Raw genomic sequence first — 23,440 nt, 5'->3', positions numbered from 1 at the left:
GCAGTTCATTCGCCTCTAACTTCAGTTCTGCGAACAGAAAATAGTCGCTGGGGGGCAGATTTGGAGAATACGGTGGAAGCGAAAGCAATTCGAAGCCCGATTCAAAACAATGCTTTATCAATACACGAAATTCGGTTTCTTTCATGTTTTTCACAATAACAAAAGTTGCTACACTCTCAATGCTGTAACTCAGGAACCAATCAACCGATTGCTGTCTAATACTTATAACAGACATACAACTGTACTAGCGTTGTACTTCGAAAATTGTATGTCTGTCACCATGTACAGCGCTAGAACCATGCAAGCATCTCGATACAATCGCTGTACCTGTACCGACCTGTTTCACCGTTGTACATAGCTACAGTTGTACTGTAGCAGCGCCATAGACGGTGGATACAGTACAATAGCATTAACAAACTGTATATAACAAACATATACAGTTAACATAACAAACTGTATCAAAACACTTGGTAAACATCCTTTTCATTGACTTTTTCTTGAATTCATGACTCAGATTGGAAACTTGTTTGTTGCATTTGATAGTTTAGACTCTAAATAAAAACCTTTTTCATTGAAATATGTGGTGAAAATTTGTACAATGCACAACCAAAGTACGTGTGTCATGCTACCGTGGTACCTGTACAACGCTAATACAGCTGTATGTCTGTCCCTGGTATAATTTGACACGTATCCATTGGAAGATGGTGCTTTGTGATAGTCAAGGCGCCTCTATATATACCAGGTGAAACAATCATATGAAATGCACTTTCAGCCATATTGGAATTGCTGTCGGTATTGTTTACAAACAGCATCAGAACTAGAGGTGTGCAATCCAGCTCATCATGATGAACAGCTCAGATCAGCTCAGCTTATCTAGAAGAGCTGTTCTTTATGAACAGCTCTTCAGCTCAGTTGTCAGAGTCGACATCTGGTGGCGACTTTCAATTTGGTCTATACATTTCCGATATTTTTACTGAGACTTTTCATTATAATATAAAATTGTCTTCAAGAAGAATTTTTTGAGATTTTTTCACCGCCTACAAACAAAGTGTTTTAGACTAATTTAATACACAGATTTTAATTTTCATTCATAATTTGAATTTTAAAAACGTGCTCATTCTGCCTGAAAGTTAATTATTATTTTTGGCGCCCCCTAAAACAAAGCCCAATTCCGTCAACCCGAATATAACAGTTGAAAAGACAAGGAACAAATGAAACTGAACTGATATCATAACACGGAGAGCGAGAGACGGTCAGTTCATTTGAATATTACAGCTCACACACTCTCTTCAATTCTACAGCTCGTTTCTCTCCTTCATCATCATCAAAGTGAGCTGAAGAGCTGTTTGATTTTTTTTGCGAGCTGTTCCGCGTCAACTCACTCCAAAGAGTCGATTCTTCGGAACAGCTCATGAGCGGATGGCACATCTCTAATCAGAACGCTGCCGGCGGCTCTCTACAAACTGCTGTGACGCTTATTCGAACGATGCCTACTTTGTTCGGCTTTCGCGAATTTATGTGAAAAAGACGGGATGATTTTGTAGAATTTCATTCTCATCCAGTTCATCCACTACTCTCGCATGTGAAAATGCAAAAATGGCATATCCTAGCAATAACAAAACAAACAACCCCCGCTCCACAAACCGTAATACCCTTCTCATTGAAGTGATGATGTTGCTTCACCTGTTATACATTTATACAAGCGCCTTGGTGATAGTCAAGTAGATTTTAGCAAGAGGCGCCATCTAGACGTCAACCTTATAAACTTTTCAGCCGAACTGTTATGGAATAAGCTGTGGAACAGTTCAGAATATTATTCTGGGGCATCAACAGCTTGAAAGTGTTGCTGATCATCCGGGAAGAGGGTCAAAACGCAAAAGTTAAAAGGACAACCTGATCATCCGTGAAATACTAAAGATTAACGTACAAATTTCTGATCGCACTAATCGACAACGTATGGCAGGACGTGAGTTTGGAGTGATGAGGGACTCCATGACAGACATCTCCTGCAATTCAATAAGCACGGGGACGAAATATTATGGGCAGTTTCTCAATCTCTCTTATGAAGGTAAAGGGATATATCGACATTATATGCGAAAAAAAACCTGGAAAAACCGATGCTGGAAATGAGACTGTGGAACAAATACACTTTCCAGACTTTCCACGCAATTCGTATACTTAACACATAGCAAGTAACGCAACCTTACCATTTGTCTGAAGGTCTGCCTCATATGGACTAGAGATGTGCCATCCGCTCATGAGCTGTTCCGAAGAATCGACTCTTTGAAGTGAGTTGACGCGGAACAGCTCGCAAAAAAAATCAAACAGCTCTTCAGCTCACTTTGATGATGATGAAGGAGAGAAAAGAGCTGTAGAATTGAAGAGAGTGTGTGAGCTGTAATATTCAAATGAACTGACCGTCTCTCGCTCTCCGTGTTATGATATCAGTTCAATTTCATTTGTTCCTTGTCTTTTCAACTGTTATATTCGTGTTGACGGAATTGGGCTTTGTTTTAGGGGGCGCCAAAAATAATAATTGACTTTCAGGCAGAATGAGCACGTTTTTAAAATTCAAATTATGAATGAAAATTAAAATCTGTGTATTAAATTAGTCTAAAACACTTTGTTTGTAGGCGGTGAAAAAATCTCAAAAAATTCTTCTTGAAGACAATTTTATATTATAATGAAAAGTCTCAGTAAAAATATCGGAAATGTATAGACCAAATTGAAAGTCGCCACCAGATGTCGACTCTGACAACTGAACTGAAGAGCTGTTCATAAAGAACAGCTCTTCTAGATGAGCTGAGCTGATCTGAGCTGTTCATCATGATGAGCTGGATTGCACACCTCTAATATGGACTATGTCCTCTGTGTCAGCGGCAGGGCTCGACAAAGTCATATTTAACTGAGGATAATCAGGGGACTATGACAAAATCCGCCTCCGCATTCAATTGGAAATTAGTTTTTGCCTCTTTCAGCAGTTTCTCCGTCAAGATGACTCAACAGTCATTCGGACGTTTAGTTGCTGAATGTTGGACTCTGGTCAGAGGTACTGGAGTGTGAAGAAGGTAGTGTCTACCCTTGGGTCATCTCTGTGTGTAAAAATTACCAGAGTTTGAAGATGATTATTCCAGTCTTTTTCTTCTTTGATGGTACTAACAGTGGAACTTTTGCCTTCTCAACGTCGGCATTACTTGCGTCGTTTTTATTAGTTGTACTTAGTTGAGATTTCTATGCCGAATAACACGCCTTGAATGTATTCTGGGAGCGGCAAGCTCTAGAATACGCGTGACCTCAGTGCAAGTCAGAAGAAATTTCTTTGACAGAAAATTCCCCGGCCAGAACGGGAATCGAACAAAACCTCCAGCATGATAATGTGGGACACTAACCACTCAGCCACAGGAGCACACTGTGTCGGACACCCGAGAGGTATGAACTATTGAGTGGAAACATTCTTGAAACAAGCAAAGAAGTAGAAACCCCTTTTTGTTCTTACTTTCATTCGTTTACTTTCGATTGAGATTGGTTACTAAAAGCGTTTTTCACAATACAAATGAGTTTACAATATATATGAGATTCACTTTTCTAGGTGTAGAATAATACTTTTGATCGAATTCCGTCGAATGCAACTTCGACAACCTTCTTTGGATATCGCTGCAACACGTCTCCTTATTTTGTAATAAATCCCGTCCAATGTCTCCAATTTCTCAGCTCTGAATATAACGCCGGAGGTTCATTAGTGGGGTCTGACTCGTCCATTATACCGTACAGTCGATAAGCGGGCGATAAATAAAGCCGACGGATGGATTCGGTAATCAGTGCCTTTATTTCTGCATACATGATTTCAGAAGGGCGATTCTCATCGTATGTTCCTGAAAATAAATCATATTTCAATTTGTGACATTAACGACGTAGCTACGAGACCTACCTATAACTCCAACGACGACGGTGTCATTCTTACCCGGAAGATCAGCGAAACCATGCTGTACTCTCCAACCGCGTCCCTCGTAAGTCTTCCCATCACCGCCGATCAAGAAGTTGTACGGAATGTGGGTTCCATTCTCCGTCCAGGTGTTCTGTTGCACATTGCGAGCAAATTGAGTACATTCAGCATGATTGAGACAAGTCTCGCTATCGGTATCAACGACGATCACATTATGAACAGCTGATTTGTTCAAGGGTAATGCTTCCAATGCTGCTGGGTGTGACCACCACGCATGACGTTCCACCAAATAGAACGGATGGGACACCGGCCACGGGTGAGGAACTGAAAACAACATGCTATGAGTTGTTTAACCCATGAAAAACCTATTTCATAGTGATGAACCTTGTAGCAATAGCAAATAGATGGCGATTATAACCCCTATTAGCAGAAGTAGAAGCAACGTCAAGATGCCAAGGAGAGCCGTTGCCGGGAAGGGTTGCAATTGATTTTCCTGCTTATCGTATGCAGGTTGGACCTTTGCAACCTTTTTGAACAACAACGGAGTACGTTCCCCTGCTTCTAGGTCGTAATCGGAAAGGCGACTGCAGCTACTACTGTATGGAGATTTGCACCGGCTCGAGCTGCTGATAGCAGCGGTTCGGGCTGCAACGAAAAGATCAAATTTGTAGCACTTACTTAAACTGTAGCAATTCAGTTGATAGATGCCGTCGCCGAGAAAGTACCGCTTGACGTGGTTATTGGGGCTAATCGGTTGCTTGGTGCCTCAACGCAAATATCAGCAATGTGATGATATTAGTGGAATAAATGGAAATTTTATTGATGGGTCGCCCACGAGTTTCTAGTACAGTCATATCTTGATTGACATAGGCAAAAATGTAAATACGTTGATAAGACATGAGATCGACGGTCAAACTAAACATGGTAAAGATAATTATTGCATACAATCTAATTGCTTTATATGAGATGACTGGGACAAAAAGTATATGAAAGCATGTAAAAGTATAATTCTTAAGCAAACCCACAGGAACTTGATTCTCTCCAGTTCTAGAAAACAAACTTCTGTTGGAACTTTTGTTACCATCCAGTTCAGTGATCGCGTGAGCCATTGGTTGCAGTACATAACACATCTCAGTAGCTGCCACTAGTTCTGATAGGGCTCTTGCTACACATACATGCAGAGCATGTGTTGGGCACACATTCGCTTGTTTACATTCGTAGTGTCTATGCAGCAGAAGCGGATTTTTATCAATCGGCGTTCTTGTAGATGATTTAAATAGAGTTACGGTCATTCTAATAGTGCATAGAGCTAACATGAACTTTGTGAAACAGTTAGGCAAGCTATTTTATGAACAAGAGTTTTTGTGTAACGCATATTATTTAGTTTACTAGCACCTATTTCGCGATGTTCATTGAGCGACTCTCCCATTAGATTGGAATCGAAAAATTGGCAGAAAAAGGATTATCAACATTTTCGCACCTAGATCAAAGTCACAGAGTCTCGAGCTCACGTTTGAATGCTTCCTTGTATTTCCATGAATTGGTCAATCGATGGATTTTTTCCGTTTCCGATAAATTTTCTTATAAACGTATTTAGCTTCTCCGCAGAGCATTCGGGTACTCGGAAATCATATCTGAGAGTTGGTTGATATTTCAAGCTGAAAATGTCCTTAATTTCAACATAATCAACTGCTTTTTTGGCGGAACTAGCCGCCGATTAAGGATATCTGCACACGAATATTCATTATAGTTTATTCTTTCACGAGACCAGCAAAAAGCTTAAAACCTAAATGGGAGCACACTTCACCTAATCCGGCTATACAATCGCAATGTGCAGTTTGCACTATTTCTGTGAAAATTTTTGAATAATCAATCTGCTTCCATTGATATGAATCATGGCCAAAACAGAAATTTCTATTTTTCCCCGTGTGTATGGCTTTGACGCTAAAAGTAAATATTTTTATGTGAAGAAACATATATTCGCATGTTATTCATATAGATTAGCGCGTAATCTTTATAACTATTTCGCTAAAATAATTATTTAAACAAAGCTCAATCTTGTCGCTCCATATAATTCCTATGGAGCGATCACTTTTGCCTGCCCAACAGATCACTAATACATATGCACGCTGCAAGCGCCCTATTCTGTGAAAATTGTACGAAAAAAATGAGTGGGATATATCTATGATATAACCGCAAGGTTGACGTGGAACTACCTTAGCTTAGCAATCATTCGTTTGTATTGATTAAATTTTTGATTGAATGAAACAGTTTCCAAATTCAATTGAGTTCAATATATTTGCTCTGAGAGTGAAAAAAATGAACAAATGCCGTGTAAAGTCAATTCATTTATTGTGATTGATTGTTCTTCGTTACAAGTAAATTTAATGACGGACATTTTACGTTTGGTATGATGACTAGAACAAAATATATATACGGAAGAATTATCAAACGTTTGATGAACCAGCCTAAGGCTGAAAATCTTTCCAATAAAGACAAAAAAAAATTATCAAACGATTATTTTATTTTACATTTCCCTCTGAAGTTTACATCCCAAAAGTGTACATACTTCTCGAATCTCGAATTTGCTTGAAACTGGGAAGTTCATTCGCTTCTAGTGGCTGCACGATTCCAGGTTCCTAAGTTTAGAAGATCATGTTAGGACAGACGTATTCCACTCTGCACAAAGGCAAGCGAGGACAAAAGTACTCGCAGTTTGCATTTATTTGCAGAGCCGATTTCCCCAGAAACCTCGGTTTTGAAGTCTGTGTTAGGGAAACACATTTCAATCGGAACAAAAATACCCCCGATTTGTATGAATTCGCAATGCCGATTTCCCCACGCTTCATGGATTTGAAGTCTGTGTTATGGAAACACATTCCAGTCGCAACAAAAATACCCCCGACTTGCATGAATTTGAAATACCGATTTCTCCAGGCACCTTGGTTTAGAAATCTCTATTAGGGAACACATTTCGGTGGGAACAAAAGCTCCCCCTACTTTCGTGTGTTCTTTTTCTTCTTTTTGGCTTTAAGAGGGTTTAAACTTTTCAGTTCACTCGCCTCTAGGCTCTTTCGTGTGTTTGCAATGCCGATTTCGCTGCTTGGTTTTAAAGTCTGTGTTAGGGAACATTTTTCGATGAGAACAAAAGTCCCCTACTTTCATGTATTTGCAATGCCGATTTCCCCAAGGCTGCTTGGTTTTGATGGCTGTGTTAGGGAAACCGTAAATCGGGCCAATCAAAACGATGCAGTTAGGGCGTTTAGATATCGCCTAATATTTTACAGTTATTCAATTGTTTATCTAATGAAAAACAACATTTTGTTAGTTGCGATAGATGCGTAGAAATATTCCCTATCAAGTGATGCAAACATCTCTCCTATCCAGTACGAAATGTTCGAGCTATAAGCATTCGAAATCTTTCATTTTTTCCTGCATGTTCTGTGTTTAGGTTTTCATTTTACCCTCCATATATTCCGGTTAGACGTAGTCCCATGTCAAAAATCGTACAAGGATCAAACTAACTTGGTAAGAAAGCTTCATAAAGTGATCCAAATGTAGACATTTAGCCATATGCCCCTTCCTTAGATATATTTTGCTGACGTCGACGTTGCCGTTGGTCATACATTTGAATGCAGACATGCCGTTTCCATGGGAAAATATTTGATGTTACGTTCCTTTACGTTGGAGTTACGTTGTATGTGTAGCACACTGTAATGGACGATGGAACTTGAGTGAAAGCCAATAAGAAACAAATACTGAGATAAACACTGTTTTTTGACGTAGGACTACGTCTTTCATTTCTATACCGGGGTGTAAAATCAAAGTTTTGAAAACGAAAGCGTTACGCCGGAGACCGAGATTTTGAGTGTTAATAGCTCCTAAACAACTGAACGAAATGGTATGATAAACACTTCATTCGAAAGATAAAATGTCTACGCGTTATATACTTGTTACTTTTTGATCCAAACACTTGGTTCAATAGCCTTAAAATTGCTTTCAAAACAGGCTATTGAAATCATCAATCGGTATATAAGCGAGCGCCGCTCGGAAATCCACTCAGTTATAATTGAATAGCGATTGAGGTACCATCGCAGGAATGAATGGATGTTTCCCTAACACAGACTTCAAAATCATGGATCCTGGGGAAATGGGCTTTGCAAAATGGATATAAGCAGCGGGTACTTTTGTACTCGTTTGCACTTTTGCAAATCGGAACGTTTCCCTAACACAGACTTCAAAACCATGGAGCCTGGGGAAATCGACATTGCAAAATAGAAGCAAGCTGCTGGTACTTTTGTACTCGTTTGCGTTTTTGCAAATCGGAATGTTTGCCTAACACAGACTTTAAAACCATGGAGCCTAGGGAAATCGGCATGGCAAAATAGATACAAGCATCGGGTACTTTTGTACTCGTTTGCGTTTTTGCAAATCGGAATGTTTCCCTAACACAGATTCCGAAACCAATAAATTAGGAAAATCGGCCTTCCAGATCTCGTCAGTACTTTTTATGACCCCCCCTTGCAAAACGCACTTCGGAATGCGTTTTACTAACACGGTCTACAAAAGCGGGTACAAATGCAACGCTTTGGCTCGGTTGTTTAAGACTACATTCCCCCTTCAGCTCACTGAACTTCTACGCATACCGTTTGATGATTAGGCAAAATGTTGATAACTATTTGCTGCGATAACCACTACCATAATGCATGAATTGACCTAAATTGGGATTTGTTAGCAATTGAATTCGAAAATTGTTTCATTCATTCACTAGTTTAATCCATAATTCTATCAACAGCTTTGCGCAGCGGCGATATCGTACCAAATGATGAACATTCGAAGTGCGATTATTGCCAATTGGAAAAACACAAATGATTACTAAGCCAACGGCAGTCCTACGTCAACCTTGCGGTTATATCATAGGTATAACCCATCTATAGGTTTTTCTCAAAAGGAAATATCAGCTTCCCGATAATCCGGAGGAGCTGTACAATTATCTGATTGATTTGGACGAAGACGCTTTCGAAAATCTAGTGTCAACAAATGATAAAGGGTGTGTCACAACAAATTGCATCACGGAAAAAACGCTGTAGAAATTTAATTTTTAGGAATTATATCTTCAGCTTTAGCTTATAATCAGATAAGAGTGTATAGATCACGTTGGCCATGCTTCACTGTCAATTTTTCGTAAATTTGGAAAAATGTCGTCAAACGAAAAAGAGCGTCGTGAATTAATCCTGTGCACTCATTTCGAGAATCCGGAGTTGTCACATCGGGACATCGGTATATGCTGGGAATCGTCCAATCCACGGTCAGCAGAGTACTAAAACGATACTTCGAGAACCTAACCATCGACCGGAAGGTGAAGAACGGCAAAAATGGATGCTCCGTCAGTGAAAAAGATCACAAGCGCGTAGTTAAGCAGTTTAGACGTGATCCAAGAAGTTCGGTCCGGGATGTCGCCAATAAGCTGAATTTGTCAAGTTCATTCGTCCAGCGGACCAAGCAACGGGAGGGCCTGCGTACATACAAGGTTCAGAAGGCTCCTAACCGCGACGAAAGGCAAAACATGGTGGGGAAGACGCGAGCCCGGAAGCTGTACACCGAAATGCTGACGAAGCCGCATTGCCTGGTAATGGACGACGAAACCTACGTCAAAGCGGACTTTCGTCAGCTGCCGGGCCAGTTGTTCTTCTCCGCAGAGGACAAATTCAACGTTCCGGAGGAGATTCGCAAGCAGAAACTATCCAAGTTTGCCAAAAAGTACATGGTGTGGCAAGCGATCTGCTCTTGCGGAAAGCGGAGCGCCCCCTTCGTGATGACCGGCACGGTAAACGGGCAGGTTTACCTTAAGGAGTGCCTAAAGAAGCGCTTACTACCACTATTGAAGCAGCACGAGGGCCCGACCATCTTCTGGCCGGATTTCGCTTCGTGCCACTATTCAAAGGACGTGTTGGAGTGGTACGAAGCCAACGGAGTCACCTTCGTGCCAAAGGAAATGAACCCGCCCAACGCGCTGGAGCTTCGCCCAATAGAGAAATATTGGGCGATTATGAAGCAGGCCCTCCGGAAGAACCCAAAAGTTGTCAAATCGGAGGCGGACTTCAAGAGAAAATGGATTTCTGTTCAAAAAAAAACTACAACCTGACGTTGTACATAACCTTATGGACGGGGTAAAGAGGAAGGTGCGAGCATACGGGCTTGGGCTCGAAGTATGAATAAAAAAAAATGCCAAAAGTTGTTTAATAGTTTTTATTTTACTGTCTAAAATATTCAAAAGATCGGTCTACTGGGCGAATTTCTACAGCGTTTTTTCCGTGATGCAATTTGATGTGACACACCCGTTATTAACTTTGTCACCGTGCCCCCAAGCGATGGAGACGACGATATGGATGCTGGAGATCGTAACTCGGAGGATGGCCCTTCCGGTTTTGGTAAACAAGTGAATGTCGAGAGCAACATTGAACGAGGCCAATCACAAGAATGCTCCTCGGGCTGCAGCAAGAAGCGGAGAGCCAGACACTGGGTAAAAATGGCCGTGAATTCGGATGCAGATGCAGCCGTTGTTCTTGAAGGACATTCACCTGATCTTAGTGATCTCTGCTCGAAACATAAATGGCCTGCCGTTCAAATGTTCCATTACCTATTTGACGTAGATTTCGTCGGACTAATCATCACAGAGACAAGTAAGTACGCTCTGTTGAAAGGAGATACAAGATTCCGTGTGACCGTACCGGAAATGTACAAATTTTGAGGAATTGTGCTCGTTTCCGGATACGTAAAAGTACCAAGTAAGCGGTTCTACTGGGAAGCAAACGAAGATACGTCGAAGGAATAAATTTGAGCAAATCATGAAATATCTGCATTTCAACGACAATTTACTTAATGATGGGTCCGACAAATTGTTCAAGGTTCGACCTTTGATTGAACATGCGAATGAAAAGTTTCTGAAAATGGGACAGCCATTGGGAAAACATCTCTCTATCGACCAAGCTATGGAGCCTTACTACGGCAGAAACTCTATGAAGGAAATTCGTTTTGGCTACAAATTTTGGTGCCTTTGTACTCATGACGGATATCTCATCAAGTTTATCCCGTATGAAGGTAAAACACATGTTTAGATTTATATGCATTTTATGATGTTTTATTGATATACTTTGTAGGAAAACTGATCGCGACCCTGGAGAACCATTGGGATCGAAGGTTGTATCCTATTTGAGCAAAGATATTGTTGCTGAAGAAAGTTACGTGTACATAGATAATTTTTTTACCAGTTGGCCCTTCTTGAAGATTTTGGCAAGAGGGACATAAATATCATTGGAACCATCCGTAACAACCGCATTGAAAAGGCGCCGTTGGAATCCATGAAAAAGCAAGCTCGTGGATCATATGACATTGTGCGTGATACTGAAACAAACATCACCATTGTTCGTTGGAAGCCTATTTCAGACATTCAATTCAGCAGACTACTAAGCAGAAAGTAGCTTTGGTACCTTTGGAAGAAAATAAGCCAAAACTAAGTTAAATCAAGGAACTACTGTATCACATGAATGTATCAGTTTGGCCTGTCTCTAATTTAGAAGCTTTAAAAGGTCATTGTTAGTATTTGTCGTATAAAGTAAATTATTTCCCCTACGATAAAACTATGCAAGTTAACCATGAGATCAGTAGCCGTTTGGAGGTTTAATCGCGTTGAAACACCCGTCGATAAAGCATGAACTAATCCGAAGCTTTGTTGACTCAGCTGAAGTGGACGAGAACGAAGTAGCATAATCGAGCATTATGAAGTAACATCATTAAAGATTTCCTTTATTTCTTCCGGAAGAATAAGAAGAAACTATCTTATCCCACCGATCAATATCTTGTCTAATCAAATTATTTTCGATATACCATAACAGACCACCACGCTGACAATTTGACTCATGGCGACAATATACCAAATTGGAGCAATTAATCGCAAAACCGTCAACGATTCACGTTACCACCGACTGTACAGTTTAAACACTCACAATATTATGCTTCATAAGCTTCTTTATCCTACTGACGGTGTCTGGCCGTGTCGAGACAAATCAGTTCCATCCCTGAACCATGTCACTATGTTTACCACTAATCGTTGTTATCAGCGGAATGCATCCATGCAATCTGAACGAAGGTTTTCTGTGCAACCGTCTACATCACTATCAGTTTATCACAATGCTAATATTGTCCCGCTATGACGCCCTATTGTTGCCACCACTAGTATTCACGCCGAACTATTTTCTAGAACACTCACCTGAGCAGTACATGGTGATTATCGAATGGACGAATTACTTTGCGACACAGCTTACGCCATAGAACGATATGATTTATCTCAATCGATTTGTAGTTAAAGCCCACAGTACGACTGGTAGTCGGTGTGGTTCCTCGATCATGCAGCTACATCAAAAAGTAAAACTCAAGACTTCACAGGGCGGCGAACAATTGCGCCTGGATGCTAAACACTCCGAACTTCCGGTTACTGGCGGCACTAGAAAACGGCTCAAAATTCGCCTCAAGGAGGTTCCCGCTCAAACTTCTCATTCACTGCGCGCAAAGTTGTCATCTGAGAACGCCAGCACTGATTTGCACATACTGATGGAAGTGGAATCTTGCGCTCGTCCGACAGTTCGATGGATGATTGATTGGTTTCCTAAACTTGTACACTGCACCGCACAGCTTTCGTTGCGGGATCGCACCGATAAACTATTGAACCTACTCGTGTTCCGTCCGTGCTGTACTTTTTTATGTACTTAGCCTCTCGGTATCATTTGACCGGGCGGTAATTTGCATCCGCTGCGTTGCGGTTGAGTTGATTTTTGCCTGTGGAGAAGACTGCAGGTAGTTGGGATGTGCTCAAGTTTCTGCTACAAGCTTGCTATTTCTTCGAATTTTATAGATAGCGCTGTCTCGTATTTGTGTAGGCGCGGGGGATGTTTAACGTGTGAATGGTCGTCATAAAAGCAGAACATACATTCATATTGACCGGCATGTGGAAATGCGGGGACAGTATTGCAATATTTTAGGTTGCTAGGTTATTGCGTGTATAGCAACCAATTGAATCTCATTTATTTTTTCCCCAATGATCTTCTTCCAAAACAAAACAACCTGAAAAAGTATGATTTTAAATCCATCAGTTTAATGTACCGTTCTGAATCATATTTCGGACAACATCATATTTCGGACACTTTGTTCTAATATCTCGAAATGCTGAATGCACTGATGATATAACTACAAAATTAATATCACAATTGCTTCTTTAGAGTAATCCCTTGGTTTCACTAACACTTCATTTGAGAATTACATTTGAATTATTACATACAGGTCGGACTCGATTATCCGGAGTATTTTTTTTTTTCACTCCGGATAATCGAATCCTCCGGATAATCGAGTCAAAAATTTTTTTTTCTTTATTTGTTTTTTTTTGCATGTATTTTTGGTTTTTTTTAAATAAAAGAGGAAATTGATTTTTGATTCATCCCCTTAAGGGTCAGAAAACACCTTTCTCACACGAAAAAAAAAATTTATCCAGATTCCCTCAGAAGGTGATAGACGATCATATTTGATGAAAAAAAAACCTCCTACACATATGTTCGAATTTCAACAATGACAGAGTTACAGAACTTTTTTTTGTTTCGGACTCTGTTGCTTCAAACTGGCTGTACATTAAATAGTACGCTACGGAAGACAATTCTGATGCTTTCATTTGAAAGATTAGAAAATTTAGTATAGGATATAGTAGTGGAACAACTAAATTAATAACATTTTGGAAGTGAAACACTTAAAAGTTAATAATTTTTAATGTGTTCTTATTAAATTTATCCTAAAAATTTATATTAAACTAGATTGTTTCTATCAATTAAAATGAAGTTCTTTAACCGCTCCACAATTTGTTCTTTGACGCACAATCTTTCTTAATTTTTCTTAATTTGGCTGCAATATCGATATAAACAATTCCTGGTGAAAATTGAAGCAATATCTTCAAAAAGCACGATTTTTACCCCACTGTACATGTAATAGCCACTTAAACTTCACCTTAACGTTGAAAGATTATATTTTTTCATGAAATAAGCCATATTAGAAATATAAAAAAATATATTTTTTTCCAAACTGAACATAATCGAGTCCAAAATTGTATATAATCGAATCACATATAATCGAGTCCGACCTGTACTGTATTCTATTAGTCAAATCATTTTATTTGATACCAATATTGAGGGGATTGCAAAAAATACATAGTCGACTATTTTGTGGCGGCGACCTTTTCGAATTTATGTTGTTCATAATGTAGTGTATTCTCCAAGTCAAGTCATTCAGCCATTTTTTTGCGGCGGCCAAATTGAATTTTTCAAGATCATGGAATACGCAGTTTTATAATGACAGTAGGATTAAATGTATGTTCCAAATTTCAGATCAATCATTCAACAGGAACGGGGTCAAATTACTATCAATGTGAGACAACCCAACAAACATTCAAACATACATAGAAACAGGTCAAGCTGAATAAAACCATTCAAAAAGTAATTAGTTGTTTGGGGACTGCGGCCATCTTGAAATTGGATTTTTCTTTATCTGCTATGTTCTACTAGTCGAGGACTTTCTTTTGATACATTTTTGGGCATTTTTCATAAATAACTGTATTCTACTAGTCAAGCCCTTTCATTTGATACCCATATTGATGGTGTTATGAAAAAAATATTTAAGGCGCCATCTTGCGGTGGCGGCCATTTTGGATTTGCATTTTTCATAAATAACTGTGTTCTACTAGTCAAACCCTTTGATTTGATATCCATATTGATGGGGTTCTGAGAAAATATGAAATCTGTCATTTTGTAGTGACCGCCATCTTGGATTTGCATCTTTCATAAATAACTGCATTCTGTCAAAAGCCCTTTCATTTGATACCCATATTAGCTATTCAATATAGAATTATTATACTAATTATTTATTTATTTATTTTTCTTTATTATACTGATTTTCAACACATTTCGGCTGGTTCGTCACTTTTACTTCCATTTTTGGAAGAATGTCGGGAGTGAGAATTGAACTCGTGATCTCTGCGTGAGAGGTATGGATGTTACCACTACGCCAGATGGTCTACAAATAAAAAATATTCAAAATTTCCGAAAATCAAAAATAAAATACTCCGGAATCCCGGATAATCGAGTCCGACGAAATCCAACAGCACTACTCATAATCGTTTGTGTTCGACGTTTGCTTATCGTGAGCACGTAGAATTTACCTCTTCATCAGTATTTAAATTTCTCTCGTGTTTCATCATCGTTATCAGGTCACTGTGATTGCTTGGTAAGTGTTTCGCAGTTGACTATGAAATATAATCAAGTGTAATGTATTTTTCGTTCAAAAAATTACAAAATAAAGTGTCCGAAATTTGATTTTTTTTATAAATAGTGTCCGAAGTTTGATTTTTATTCGCTTGATTTAAAAAGCATTTTATTCGATAATTTTTTCATGTTTTCAATCAAATAGGTACCAAACTAGAAAGCTTTAAAGCATACTGAACCAATTTATTCAAAATATCAACCAAATAATACCTGTGTTTAGATCTGTTTTCTGCATCAAAAGCCTTAAGTGTTCGAAATATGATTCAGAACGGTATAGGCAGATGCAAAATATTTATTTGGCAAAATCTTTTTGACGTGGGACTACGTCCAACCGGAATATATGGAGGGTAAAATGAAAACCCAAACACAGACCATGCAGGAAAAAAATGAAAGATTCCGAATACTTATAACTCAAATATTTCTTAGTGGATCGAAAAGATGTTTGCATCAATTGATAGGGAAAATTGCTACACATCTATCGCAATTAAACATTTTTTTAATTTTCATTAGATAAACAATTAAATGACTGTCAAAAAGTTAGGCATTATCTAAACGCCCTAACTGCCTTTTTTTTATCCCATCCGTTTATTAGGCTCATTTAGCAATTCAGCTGTCACAGAGCCGAATTTATTCGTATACATTTTTATGTTAAGATAACTATTGTTGTATATTATTTAGGCTTAAGATTCCTATCCATCGATAAACATTTTTTTTATATGTATAACACAGTAGCTGTTTAGGCCTAAGAATATTCCAATTCTATCGATACACAACACATGCCGAGTATTCCATTTCTATCGATACACCACACATGCCGCCTTTTACGGCGTTAGAATATTCCTATTGTTCGAATGTTCACAGTTGGACTGTTCACAACGGGACTGCTGATATGAGGCTTCCATTGCTGTGTTAGAATTAGCACCAATTACCGATGCAGCAGATCGTAATGTGAGCGGTAAGGGACTGGGATTACCGACACATGATGATTGTTGCGTGGACGTAGTAGCTAGAATAACACACAAAGATGGTCAGTTGAGGGGCCCTGAGTTATTAGCTCATGATCGTTCGCTTAGTAGCGGACACGCAACCAATTAGGCTACGAAGACCCCCCTGCCTTGTTTTGAATGGCCCGATGTACGATTTCCCCAACACGGCCATCAAAACCAAGCAGCCTTGAGGAAATCGTCATTGCAAATACATGAAAGTAGGGGGACCTTTATTCTCACCGAAAAGCGTTCCCTAAGGCCGTCCGCACGCGGGTCAACTGAAAACCGACTTCAACTTGACGAGAGTTGAAAGGATGTTAAATCAAATGGGGGTCCGCACACGGGGCAACCAGTTGTCAAGGTTGACTCAACCTGTTTGAAGCAACCTAGCATGTCGAGTTGCCGCTGTTTGAGGTTGACAACATTTTCGTTCAATTTTTGTTCGCGTAATTTTCTGTGGTTCGTTAAAAGGATGCCAGATCATTTTATTCAACCATGTATTTTTTTTTTATCAAATGCAAGATGTGTTCACCAAAAATGAAATATGCTCCAAGGATTCATAAATATGAGGATACAAACAGACATTTGTTTTGATTTTTGTTTCGAAAATTCTCCTCATATATTTCAAATTAAAATATTAAAATTTGAGACCAATATGAGGTGGAGGTGTATCAATCATTGCGAAACCTTTAATCCTCTGTGATATTTTCGTTCAAGAAGAGTTTATTCACAAAAGTAGATTGATCTACCAGTTTGTCATTTCAGAATAAATTTTGTCATTTTTCAATTGGGATTCATAAAAAGAAAGTTTATTGCTTTTCCTTTTATTTCTTAGAATGTGCAACTATCCGGATTTTGTTAAAGAAAATATTATGTCAAAACTATTGTCGGATAGTCAGGGTGCTCATACTCTGTTTGTTCAGAAGTCAAATATCTGACACATTTCTAGACAGATAAAGTTTGGTTTGAAATTTGTACAAACATTATTTTGTTTGCAACTCTTCAATGTCAAATGTCAAACATCGAACATTGAAGCAATTTGAAAGAAATATTTTGTATTATTAAGCTTAGTTGTAAAATTTATGCATATTAACAAAAAAAACTGTGAAAATCTGTGCAGTTGTTAAAAATATGGCTACATATTGAAACACTTGGTAAAACAGATAATTCCGTACACCTGGCATCCCTGGTTGGTTCAACTGATTCGTAAAAAAACGATATCAATTGTAAACATTTGGTAAATGACATATTTACCAACCAGGATAGTGCATTGGAGTATGAAAGTTTCACGTCCGGTCCATATTCGTGGTGAGATGTAAAATTTTCAGAATTTCAGCCTAGGCCATAATAACAATTTTATTTATATTCCAGAGTCATCTGAATTTCCAAAGTGAGAGAGAGCCTTTGCACACGACTACATATTGTTTACTTTTAATCCAGGTGAGAAACTATTTTTGAAGTTTGAGGAGAACGATGGACGAGATAGCGCAACGAGTGAATATGATGTTAGTGAAAGAAGTTGAGAAACATCCCATTTTATACAATTTTCATCTACCATGTTACTCAAAAAAGGACGAAACAGAAAAAGCATGGATTGAAATTGAAAAAAGCTTCATATGCCAGGTATGTTATTCGAATACGTTGAATTAATGTCTCGACTAATTAAGTTATCCGAATTGGTTGGAAATTTCGAAGCATTGGAACGTTTTCCATTCAAAATATTGCATTAGGTCTTTGAATCAACTAGACATACATACAGATACACCTAGAATCTATAATTGATAATTCTATCGTTTCCGGCATTTGATAGGGATGAAACATAAGAAGAAAAATAATCAATACAAACGAAGATTCTATCAGAAAAAAATCTATTTTCAACATTTATTGAGTTTTGTTGGAGGCGATCTGGCGTAGTGGTAACATCCATGCCTCTCACGCTAAAGATCACGAGTTCAATTCTCACTCCCGACATTCTTCCAAAAATGGAAGTAAAAGTGACGAACCAGCCAAATTGAGTTGAAAATCACTATAATACAGATAAAAAAAATGAGTTTTGTTGGTCAAGATTGTTGGACAAGTTGGGTATTTTAGCTAATCAATGGCATGTTTCCATTGGCAGGGCAAACCCTATGTTGAATCTGGTGGTGATTTTAGTTCCGAAGATGATAAGGTAAATTTCAACAACTAGTTTGATTAATGCGAGCTATTTAACAAACTACTTTGTAATCAAAATAAAAACTCTGTTGGTTCTAATTTCGGGCTTCGAAACTACCAAGTTAAAAAAATCTGTTTATTCCAAAGAAAATGTTACATTTAATTTTTGAATAAATCGTTTTGTTCATGAACAAAAAGCCTAATAATTCTTCCCATGGGTATTGGAAGATGACAGATAAAACTTAACGATACCTGTCAGTTTCGGGCTGCTTCGTGTGCGGATGCAGGTTGAGTTCAAGTGAATGAAGACAAGTTGAGATCGAGTGAGCCCGTGTGTGGACGGCCTAACACAGACTTCGAAACCAAGGTGCCTGGAGGAAATCGGCATTGCAAATACATGTAAGTCGGCGGTATTTTTGTTCCGGCTGAAATGTGTTTCCCTAACACAGACTTCAAATCCATGAAGCGTGGGGAGATATTGGCATTGCAAATACATGCAAGTTGGGAGTATTTTTGTTCCGACTAAAATGTGTTTGCCTACACAGACTTCAAAATCATGGAACGTGGGGAAATTGACATTGCAAATACATGTAAGTCGGGAGCATTTTTGTTCCGACTGAAATGTGTTCGCCTAACACAGACTGCATGTTTCCCTAACATGGTCTTCTAAACATAGGAACCTAGGAAAATCGTGCAGACACTAGGGGCGAATGAACTTTCAACTTTGAAGTTGTTGATTCGTGCAAGTCGGAGGTATTTCTGCATGTTTTTTGCACCCCGAAAAGTATTTTCCTAACACGGATTACAAAAGCGGGTACAAATACAACGCTTTGGCTCGGTTATTCAATATTGCATTGAAGGATATGCCTTTGAAATTTATTGATAAAACATTTATTGAATTCAATTGAATTCGAAAATTGTTTCATTCATTCAAAAATCTAATCAATACAAACAAATGATTGCTAATCTGAGGTCCCACGTCAATTTTGCAGTTATATCATAGATATAACCCACCCATTTTTTTCTGGCGCTAGTTTTCCATGGCGGAACTTTGCTTTGTCAATTTCCGATGTCAAGTATCTTGAATGAGTCACGCTGTTGTCCATGAGATGACGTTCCCGATATCATTGTAAAATATATGGGAAGTAAATTTTCTGTCATTCATTTGAAGTTTTCCGAAATATTTTCAATTTTTCTCGAACTCTTCATAACATTGATCTACGGGAAGAGACGAATACAACATAAGAGAGGCGGCTCAAATCGGATGATCCCTTCCTTAGATTTCGCGGTTAGCAACACATTTGGAGATTCATTTTTATTTATCAAGATGTCAACTATAACTAATAACTAGAATAAAATATATATATATATATATATATATATATATATATATATATGAAAAATATAACAGATGAACTAAATGAACTAAAATAACCGAATTTCCCATGTGCATTACTAGCAACCCTTGATCAGAAAAATTCGCGTAAGAAATGAGAGCAACAAAAATGACCCCAGAGAAACGTCACCCCAGGTATATTAGGTGTGACGCTAACCACTCGGCCACGGGAGCACATATTGTATGTACACATTCCTGAACGTTAGACTTCCCTCCTTAATGAAACTATTTGTCAAAATAAAATATTAAAATATAGAAAATACAGCATATTTTATAATTCATCGAAGAGGGGCTCTCATTGTCATGCAGCGGTACTTTCGAAAAAGCTAAAATTATACTTGCTGAAACATCTGATGTATTATTGCACCCATCCAGAATGTCCTGTCCTGACTAGCTGCTAAGTGCAGTGCCTTCCATCAACGCAATGCGATTTTATAATGTTTCACAACAAAAACTTGAAGAATTATATTTTTTCGCATTGTGATCGGATGATTTCGCGGTTCATTCTGATTGGATGACGAGAAAAAAAATCGCTATTCAAGAAAAAAACGCACATTGTGAACAGTTGTCAAGCAAGCTTAAGTAGAGATACTAGTGAACAAATTGAAACGAGACTGCAATATGACTTCGATTCATACACACACAGACATTAATGAGAGCAAATTGATTTTTTATGACTATGTACGCGATTACATATCATGACCTAGCCAAAGCCGTACCCGGTGTTCTGGTTGACCCAAAGAAAGTAACATATTTTTCTTAGGACCGAATATACTGAAACTTGAAACATTTATGTTTGAATTCGACCACAATGAGAGCTCCATGTTCAATCCAAACATCGGATGCCACAAGCACGCGCTTCATTGCATTTCAATGAAATAACAAACTTCCTCACCATAAATTAACTGATAAGGTACGCTCCGTCTGTGGTACGATTGCCAGACTCATTTGATTCATATCTGCTCCATTACATATGCGGTCATGGGAAAATGGATTGTCATCACAGGCTCCCGAAGCAATTAGACCCTACAAACAAGGTTTATTTTCGTAACGATTATTTTACAATGCACACAAGCCACTAAAAACGAATCAGCCATTCATCCTCAAGTTCGAGGATATACCGTTGTTCCCATTCTCACACACTCTTGAACACGATATTATATTGATGCACTTTAAATAGTAACGAAGAGATGAATCCATATATCTTACGGAGTAACGCCTCAATCGACCTCCAGTTTCCGGAAGCTTCCGGTCATCGTTTCCATTCCGAGCGTACCATAACCGTTGTTATTGCGATCAGATCCATTCCGCGAGAGGATACCCCGATCGCTCAGGATTCTCATATTGTCCAGCGCAATCAACGTGTTTCGCTTGGTCGCCAACTCCTGCTTCCAGCTCTCAATCATATCCACCAGAGGGATGCTGCCTCCCATCTCCTTGGGCAGACAGGCGGGATCAACCTTCTTGCAAAGATCTTGTACAGTAACGTGAACCTATTTTCAGAGGCAAAAAAATACAACTCTCATACAGCCTGTCACACAAAAAAAAAGTGTAAGCTTACCTGTAGCCTTTCTTTCATCTTTTTGGTAATGATCGATTTTCCTGCGTCAATCACGTATTTCACTGCAGACGGGACATTTACCAGATGGATTTCCTTATGACGCATCGGAAGCGATTGTTCACCCCATTTCAACATGCGCAGGAATTCGGTTGGATTCCAGCAAGTGACATGCGCCGCTGTCATACCCTTGAAGTCGCCAACGTGAATGACACCCGTTATCTGGGTCTGTGGATCCTCCATTAGTGTCTCGTACGTAATGGAGTTCACTCGAGCCATATCCGTGTTGTCGTGTTCAGCTGGGTTGAAGTTCCCTGTGGGGAAAAGGATAGTTATCTTTCCGGCCTATCGATACCGTAGGGATACAAACTTGCAAATCCGATAATGACTCGTCTGCCGTATTTGTCTCGCACTGGCGATGCGAGAATGTAACCATCATTGATGAGCTTGTTCAACCTTGGTGACAAATAGTCCAGATCGTGCATTAGATGACACTGGATTTTACGCAAGTTCAGGTACTTCAGCAGCATCTGTTGGGCCATGAAGACGCTGAATTTCTTGGTGCGCAAAAATCGCAACAAAAACAGATCATCCGTGCGGACGTTTTCCACGTCCTGGTTTTGGCGGAGCCATTCGCGCATCTGCTCCAGTGATTGCTCACGGATCAGTTTGTCCTCGCGTAGCTCTTTGCGAGCTATTTTCATTACCGCATCCGTTACGCCCGTATCCTGGAAGTAGTCGCCCCGCAGCTTTTCGCTGTTGCCGCTACTCCACGGTAAGCTTAGAATTACCCTGGTGGTCGTCATGATCGGCTGGTTCGGACTGCTTCGGACTGTCTAAATGAGTAGAAAAAACGATGTATTTTAATTTCAATTGGATTAAATTGGACGGAAAATCAAACGAATTCTGGGAGAATGGAGTTTTCAATCTGCATGAAAGATTGCGAAAGATTGTACATGGTCTTTCAGATTAACCGCTCACGCAACAAATTTTAGTAACTTCTACAAAAGTGAACCGATTTTATTTTTAAAAAACGAAAATAAAGCTTAATTTAGGACATTTTCGATGTGACCACTCTTTTTTTTTTTTTTTTTTTGAAAACGTGTTTTAAACGATGAACAAAATTCTTCATGCACAACTCTAACATTTCGACTTCGATGCTGTTGAAAATCCGAGTTATTTCTTCTTCAAGTTCCGCCAAGTTTTTTGGCTTATTAACATAGTAACGGTCCTTCACGAACCCCCAGAGGAAGTCATCGACGACGAGAAATGTTGAAATTCTTACATCATTATGAGAGGACAAAGTTTCATTAAGGCTTCGGTTGCTCGAGTAATACGATTTCACTAAAAATACACGTTCTTGTAAATTGTACATTCTAGGCTAGGACACTAAAAACCATCCGATCAGACTGAACGAGTAGCCGAATATCATCGTCCCGAAGAGGAGAATGCAGTGTTACCATCGACGGAACGAAATTATAAGGAGCTATTCCATTTTTTTTGCGTGAGCGTTTAATCTGAAAGACCCTGTAGAACAAACGGTCCATATTTTTCTTCTTCTTCTTAGATGGTCTTGATGTTCTTTGAGACAGTGAAGCTCCACCGCCTCAAATCGAAATGATTTTTTTTCTTTACAAAATTGCTGGGTCAGAACGGAAATCGAACTCGCAATGGACCCGGCATGATCACATGCTACGCTAGCCACTCAGAGCCACGGTGCCCTATATAATTGAAAAAAATGTGGGGTGAATTGGGGTGATTTGGACTACTCCTTTTTCTCGAAAAGTACGACTCAGCTTGGAATTTTTCTAATGTCATCTCATATGATTGTTCAACTGTATGTGCCTTACGTAAAAAGCAAGTACTTTGATTGTAAAAAAATGTAAATTTTTCAAACGTTGTTTTTTTCCATTGATTAAACAAACTTTCCCTGTATTATCCAGTGAAGTTCGGTTCGCCTACTAAGGAGGAATCATTTGATGCAGCGAAACTGTGAGTTTGTGAGTTTTATAACAAGAAATGAAATAAATAGCGTTTTTATTTTTA

At 38.9% G+C, this 23,440-nt stretch overlaps 2 protein-coding genes across 2 annotated transcripts in view; both read right to left on the bottom strand.

Annotated features, from left to right (window-relative positions):
- Positions 1-3,490: 3,490 nt before the first annotated feature.
- On the bottom strand, positions 3,491-12,831 carry LOC129769766 (peptidoglycan-recognition protein SB1-like). Its single transcript, XM_055772233.1, has 4 exons — positions 12,213-12,831; positions 4,328-4,588; positions 3,929-4,267; positions 3,491-3,872 (listed from the first exon to the last, which is right to left on the bottom strand). The coding sequence occupies exons 1-4, from the start codon at positions 12,223-12,225 to the stop codon at positions 3,670-3,672; spliced, it is 816 nt and encodes a 271-aa protein (XP_055628208.1). The 5' UTR covers positions 12,226-12,831; the 3' UTR covers positions 3,491-3,669.
- An 8,035-nt stretch (positions 12,832-20,866) lies between these two features.
- Positions 20,867-23,440, bottom strand: part of LOC129764218 (clavesin-2) — a 58,057-nt gene continuing 55,483 nt past the window's right edge. The window contains exons 2-4 of the mRNA XM_055763080.1: positions 21,765-22,230; positions 21,398-21,708; positions 20,867-21,329 (exon numbers count right to left, since the gene is read on the bottom strand). Coding sequence (XP_055619055.1) covers positions 21,057-21,329; positions 21,398-21,708; positions 21,765-22,200 — 1,020 coding nt within the window. The 5' untranslated portion in view covers positions 22,201-22,230 and the 3' untranslated portion in view covers positions 20,867-21,056. The remainder of the gene's footprint in view (positions 21,330-21,397; positions 21,709-21,764; positions 22,231-23,440) is intronic.

The sequence above is a fragment of the Toxorhynchites rutilus genome, chromosome 2 (assembly GCF_029784135.1).
Source record: "Toxorhynchites rutilus septentrionalis strain SRP chromosome 2, ASM2978413v1, whole genome shotgun sequence".
NCBI classification, from domain to species: domain Eukaryota; kingdom Metazoa; phylum Arthropoda; class Insecta; order Diptera; family Culicidae; genus Toxorhynchites; species Toxorhynchites rutilus.
Note: the sequence above shows the minus strand (reverse complement) of the source record. Positions and strands in the feature narration are given on the sequence as shown.

Excerpts from the sequence above, each read along its gene's own strand:
- LOC129769766 (XM_055772233.1), bottom strand. Across the intron at positions 4,268-4,327 it reads CTATTTGCTATTGCTACAAG|TTCCTCACCCGTGGCCGGTG; the intron begins GTTCATCACTAT and ends TGTTGTTTTCAG. Across the intron at positions 3,873-3,928 it reads CGTCGTCGTTGGAGTTATAG|GAACATACGATGAGAATCGC; the intron begins GTAGGTCTCGTA and ends ATTTATTTTCAG.